The 6,814-nt window shown below is 38.4% G+C and overlaps 1 protein-coding gene across 1 annotated transcript in view; it reads right to left on the bottom strand.

The window, feature by feature from the left end:
- The window catches only part of LOC139591742 (pinopsin-like), a 76,407-nt gene extending 73,994 nt beyond the window's left edge, over window positions 1-2,413 (bottom strand). Inside the window, exon 1 of the mRNA XM_071430747.1 lies at window positions 2,062-2,413. Coding sequence (XP_071286848.1) covers window positions 2,062-2,413 — 352 coding nt within the window. The remainder of the gene's footprint in view (window positions 1-2,061) is intronic.
- Window positions 2,414-6,814: the final 4,401 nt, after the last annotated feature.

Genomic DNA, 6,814 nt, shown 5'->3' on the forward strand with positions numbered 1-6,814 from the left:
ATATTAAGCAATCTTCTATTGTTATTTGCTTTTACTCATGCTATATCCTGATCAATATTTTTTATTTATAACTCTGCAAGCAAACTTCTTCATTATGCCCTTTATACACACTAATGAAAGAACACATGTGAGTGCTGCAAGACTTTCCCATGAACTATGCACAGTTTAATAACTACTTGCATTTGGGCTGCCTCAGCTTCCCAGGATACCCCAGTGACAGCACCAACATCACTCAGAGGAGCTGAGGTCACCTTTGGCATTCCAGGTTTTGCTGTTTTGTTTGCTTGTGTGGTCCTTGATGATCTAATCAATTTTAAGAATCACAGCAGAAACTATCACATGAAAACAGATATCACAATAGCACAGAAATCTGCACTCCTGCCATGCATCCAATTCATGTAGATCTGACTTTGAAGAATTGTTCCACAAACAAACACCCTGGAAGAAACTTACCCATTTGCAGGTTTAATTCCACGGTCAGTGGGATGGTAACTCACATGTATTCAGACAGGTTCCAGCAGGCTCAAAAGGGCACCTTCAACATACCTTTTTTTCTAAGCCCTTGAACCTCTTTTTCTTCCTCTCTTCAAATGCTATTCCTCCCTCCCACTGGTAAATAATAAGAAGAAAGCTCAAAGTATGGAGAAAAAAAAAAACATCCTGGCTTCTTTCTGCCTGAGAAAACTACTTACAGAAATACTGGAATATATAAAACACACAAAAATGGAAGGGAAACCTGGAAGAAGACATGTCATTCTGCTCAGCACAGACCAAATTGAAAACAACCTACCAAAACAAGCCAAGGTACTATTGACCATAAAGCCTATTTTTGGATGGCCAAAGTGCTCTTATATTACAAGCATTCCTAACTCCTGAGACTTCACTCTGTGCGAAGCAGCAGTTTCCCAGAGGAAGCTGCCAGGATGAATTAATGGTCATGAGTGGAGCACACATATGAGGAAAGGACAGGTACCAGAGACACAACATTGGAAGTAGCAAAGAGTTTACAATTCAGGTAGAGAACATGTGCTTGAATTCAGCACCGGATTTTACATTAAGAGCTGCAGGAACGCTTCTTGGGTCAAAGGGCCTACACAAGATGTGCTGCAAACCAGCGTTGGAGAAGAGCCAGGAATGCGTTTGTCCTGTCCTTGTGGCCTGGAGGCACCAAAGCAAGGATGCAGAACAAGAGGGAGCTGTGCCAAATCCCCTGGTCTGGGTTAGATAAGGGTCACACCTAGACATGCACCCACAGGCCAGTTCATGCTTTAGTGGATCTTTTTATGAATGTAGGAATAAATGAAGAAAGGGTCACTGCTTGGTGATGCAACAGGCCTCCTCCTTGGAGGGATGAAGGCTGCCCTCTGACTGTTCATTGTCCTTTATCGTCTTTTAATAATTAAAAAAATGTCCAGTTACAGCACTGACATCTAGCAGTGCAAAAGATGGTTGCAAAAACATTTTGTCTGGACAGGAGAACAATACCGAATACTTTTCCCATCACTTCTGACAAATCCATTCTTGCAACTTAATTTTCTACTGAAGCTGCAAGCCAAATATTTTGCTTTGCAGAACAGAAATCATCTGATGATAAGAACTCACTATCTAGGACACGAGTAATTCATATTATAGATTGAGAGATAATTAAAAATGGTAAATATAGTACTTTCAGGAGACTTTGTTCATGCCAGAAACCACACTGAGAGACCTGCAGCAATGGCACAGATTTTCCTGAAAAAAAGGGAAGTATTATATATGTTCATACACTTAATCAAACTCTCTCCAGTGGCTAGCCTTTTTTAAGATTCCATTTTTAGCTCTTAGGAAATAAGTAATTTTGAAGAATGAGATATGTTAGGAAATATTTATTAGATCTATGCTACGCCTTCATAAAGTCTTTTTTTAAAATGTTTTAAACTATGCAGGTCACTTGAGCTCGACCATAACAAGGCAACAAGACTATCCTTCTGTTCACCACAGAAGAGCATTTAGCTCCCTAATCATGTTGCTTAGTGCATCAGTGCTAAAAAGAATAGTAAAGAATCATCACTGAACTCTTACCAAAGCAGGAATTGACAAAGCCATACCACCTACAAGCATGGTCCCCTCCGATCCATTTGCCACGGATGTTGGATGCAAAACTGAGGGTAGTGCCCGAGATGCACACTAACATGTCACTGATGCTGATGTTCAGGAGAAGCATGTTCACTGGGTTACGCAGCGTTTTAAACTTGCAGAAGAGGATGAGGACAATCAAGTTATTCAAGAAACCAAAAAACAAGATTAATCCAAGAAAAACAGCCACTACTGTGTGCCCACTTCGTGAGAGTCCAGCCCTTGGCTCAAGAGGATGTGCAGGTGCACCGAAGCTCAGGTTATACATCCAAGTGTGGTTCATTTTGGACTTTGTCATGGATCAGTGAGGGCAGAGATGCTGGGTGCCCTTTGCTGAAGCAGTTTCCCAGAAGTCAATCCATCACAGATTAAATCCTCTCAGAAGCCCTGTCATCTTTGCTCAGATGAGATATCTCTTAGATGGTTATGCAGGTGTGAAACACTGTATTGCAGCACAGGACTATTTTCCTGCACTGTGTCTTTCCAGGGGTCTGCTCTGCAGTAACTCCAGGGCAACAGAACCAAGTGAAAAATCACCTCAAATTCATCTTTTTTGCTTAAACCTAGGATAATAGCAGATGATCTTTTTTGATGTTCAAAATGGAAGGTATCTTAAAAAGATGCTTCAGCATGGTCTCCTCCTTCAGAGCAGATGGACAGCCCAATCAATGGCAGCTACCCTCCTTCCCTCTGACAATGGGTGTCCTTCTGAAAACACAGAAAAAACAAATAGTTAAGACCAAACAACTCCTCACAGAAACCAAAAAATAAGTACATAATTTATTAACAGCTACTCCTGTTTTGAACTGGAACAAATTACTCTCATTCTTTTACTCTAATTTTTAACAGAAACATCAGTTTGTTTACATTTCCTTGGATGTTTTAAGCAATTTTTCCCTAGCTCACAGTTTAGCATGGAGAAGGTTGTTTGCACCTTCCTAGCAAAGTTCCTCATGTGAGCAAATGCATGCTGAAACTTATCTTTTGCATCAGCTTCCCAGAAGAGAACTCTATCTTCCTTCACATTAAGTCAATCTACACCAAGTGAAGTTTCATTCTGGGCTTGACCTTAATTAAAATGATGACAAATTTAGGAGGAGAAGGTATTTCTTTACCCAGAAGGAAAAATATCAAATGCAGTCCCTCAAGCTCTCATGTGCACACAAAGGTTTGTGATCTGTGATAACAATATCTCTCCTCCCACATTTACCACTGAACAGATGTCTTCCTTTATTATTTACAAAGCAGCCAGACACCCAAAGGCTCACATCTCTCCTATCACAGGCATAAATTTTACCCACATGGAGTGAACACATTGCTTGTGTGCTTTGTGAAACAATAGTGTTTAGTGTGGATTCACAACTACATAGCCTACCTTCTCTGCGGTTGCAGGCAAATCCTGCACAGAATTTTCCATAAAAATGGAGATGTGTGTCTATATACATATATATATATATATATATATATATATATATATATATGAATTTCCACTCCTCAGTGCAAAATGCATGATACCCATAGCTTGCTGGACTAAAAAAATTTGAAAGCTTCTCTTTCATGTGTCATGTACTCCTAGAATGATTGCACACATGTTAAAATGGAGCATCTCCTATATTACTCCTAACTGTTGTTTCCTGGAAACTGTCTCATAGAAAAACATGTATTTAGCAACTGGAAAATTGTGAGTTCAGTTTACTGAAGATTCAGAGGTTGCTTGCTTTTTTCTTTTATATCTTTGTGTCATGATAAGAATTTAGAATAAGTACTTTGTCTTTCTATTTCTCTACTTTCACAAATTCACTGTGCTAAATGTTACAGTGATTTTAAAGTCCAACATATACAAACTGTCTTAAGGTTTTTTTCTGGTGAGTAAATTATGTACACTTCACAGATCTTCTACTGTTTGGTCATTGAGAATCTGAAACACTGATGCTTTCTGATTTTTTTCCTTCCCCTTTAGGAGGTACACGATAATTTATGTTGGAAAGGGTCCCAGGTAGCATATGTAAGAGAAAGGACTTTTCTAAGTCCTCTTCCTGCAATTTTGAAAAAAAAAAAAAAAATCTCCTACCCAATTCTGGTTGCAGGTTATAGAAGGAAACTAACTGGGCCTAACCATCAATATACCCAAAATTGTATATAGTGTTTAAAAGAATAGAGTGAAAATTTAGTGGAACAAAAACCAAATCTTAAAAATACTCTTCTGAGCATTTCTCCCATGCAAACAGCCTGAGATAGTTGGGACTGTTCAGCCTGGAGAAGAGAAAGCTCTGGAGTGACCTCGTTGCAGCCTTTCAGTACTTAAAGGGGATTTGAGAAAAATGGGGAGAAACTTCTTAGCAGAGCCTGTAGCAAAGGGGTAAGGTTTAAAACTGGTTAAATTAGGGTCAATAATGAAGAAGTTTTTTATGACAGGGTGAGGTGAAACACTGGAACAGGCTGCCCAGAGAAATGTTTGATGCTCATCCCTGGAAGTGTTGAAGGTAAGGTTGGACAGGGCTCTGAACAAGCTGATTGAGTTAAAGATGTCCTTGCTTATTGAAGGAGGGTTATACTAGATGACCTTTAAATGTCTGTTCCAACACAAATGATCCCATGATTAAAAATTCAGCTCAAAATATAAATAATAAATAGGTCTATTATACAGTCATCCTGCATTCTTAAAAACATATCAAGAGTTCATATTTTTAGTCCTTATAAAAGGACATTTACTCCTGGATGGGACTCAGCTGATTACAATTTAGCAGTGTGACACCAGGTGTGCAGGTCCAGCCCAGTGTCCAGGTCATTTCTCCACTGGCCACCACTCACACAGCTTTAGCTTGGCAAGTCCTGCCCTGGTGTGTTGGGAAATTATACTTTAATGCACAGGCAAGATGAGCAGGTCCTGAAACTTCAGTGTAAGACATATTTTAAAACAATATTACTTGATATCAAAAGATGACAAACACGATGCACAAAGATGTCCTTCAAGAAGTTTTGGGTGAATTTAAGAGACAAAGGTCTGCAGAGGAAGACATCTGAAGATCTGGGCTATGTATGAGTAAGTCTCTTTTTAGGAGCTCATGTATAAAGTGCTAAGTTTTTTACACTTATGGATGAGGGAAAAACTAAATTCAGATTTCAAAAAAGCTTCTAAACTCCCATAACTAATCCCTTGAAGAATGGATCCAAGTTTACCTAATGATAGCATTTAACTGAAAAATACACATTATTGTTGAAAAACACTTGTAGATGAGTTTTGTGCTCAAAGCTTTTTTGTTCATTTGATTTTCCTTTTTTTTTTTTTTTCCTCCAGAGAGATAGCTTGGTTTAATAGAGGTTACTCTGGAACTCTATAAACTCTGTCTTACAGGTGACACTCTGCACTCCCCAGGGCTCCATGACCTAGAAGGACTCCCTGAACCCTCCCAGTTCTTAGCAGGATGCTAGGAGCTTGCAAAATTGCCAATTCTGCTTCTCAAAAAATGTTTAAAAACCCCAAAACAATAAAACCGACAATTCCATCCAAGGCAAGTAAATGAGCATCCAGTTTGTCCCCTTGAATTTGTCTGAGTTGACAGGGAATGGAAAACATACCCAAAGTGATACAAAACATATGGCCAGGTGAAATGGGCCAAAAGTTTGTTTAATGTCACCACCAATTAAATCCTGCATCTGTTGACTGGTTCTGACAGTAAAAGTCTAAAGATACAGCAAAACAGACACCCATCACTGCTTGTATATTCTCTGAAGTAGTCTGTTGGAAAAAAAATAAGGTTTCAGAAGATGTTAGATCAGCTTCTAGGAGCACAAGCTTTAATACTGAGAATGAGAGGCTTCTTTTCACACTTGACACAATGCATTAGTTTGGGCAGTGAATCTGGTTTGTCTCCTTTCTCACTTTTTACCAAATAACTTATTGAACACATTAGCTTCACAGGTTTCCAGCTGGGAGATTCTTTACCATCTTCTCTTGCAACATTGTGCAACATGCCAAAGATGATGCTTAATTCACTTTAAATATTTAAAATCTGAAGAAAAGGCATAAAATAAATAAAATCAAACTTCATATTACTAAAAAACCTTATCCTTTTCCATCATATCTACATTGTTCTCTTGGGATATAAAGGAGCTATAAAAAACCCTCTTATGTTTACACATCCACATAATCTAAATCAACTCATTGCTCACTTCATATAAAAATCAATTTTAAAATGGTTGTTTTCCTTCATTTAAGAACTTGTATTTCTAATGAAAAGTTAGATTAAAAAACAAACAGAAAAAACATTCAAGCAAACCCCTCTACATAACATTTCAAAGAATCCCAAATGAAATTTTATGAAGAATCACTTTTTTGACCTGCTAACAGAATTATGACAGCAGTAGTGTATTTTTAAGTTGACATACATTTAACCTTGTGTTCCAGATGAGAAACTGAATTGTTTTTAACAGAAAACATCCAAAACCAGAGGTACCATCTGAAACAATTGTTTTAAAACACAGCTGAAAGATGGGAGTCTTCATGGGACTTCACAACACTGAAGTCAGAATTCCCATCTGTTCTGGACTATTTTCCATGCTCCAAGCCACACTGCAAGATTTCAAGAGATCCAGAGAGATCTTTAGAGCAAAGCTAGAAGACTGAGAGGAGGTTCTATGGTTCAGAAATTTGGGTATCTCCCAGCTCCCACAACCCCCTGTCTGTGCAAGAATCTCT

Source organism: Agelaius tricolor, unplaced genomic scaffold, assembly GCF_023055355.1.
Source record: "Agelaius tricolor isolate 1412-34295 unplaced genomic scaffold, bAgeTri1.0.p SCAF_7, whole genome shotgun sequence".
Classification (NCBI taxonomy): Eukaryota; Metazoa; Chordata; class Aves; order Passeriformes; family Icteridae; genus Agelaius; species Agelaius tricolor.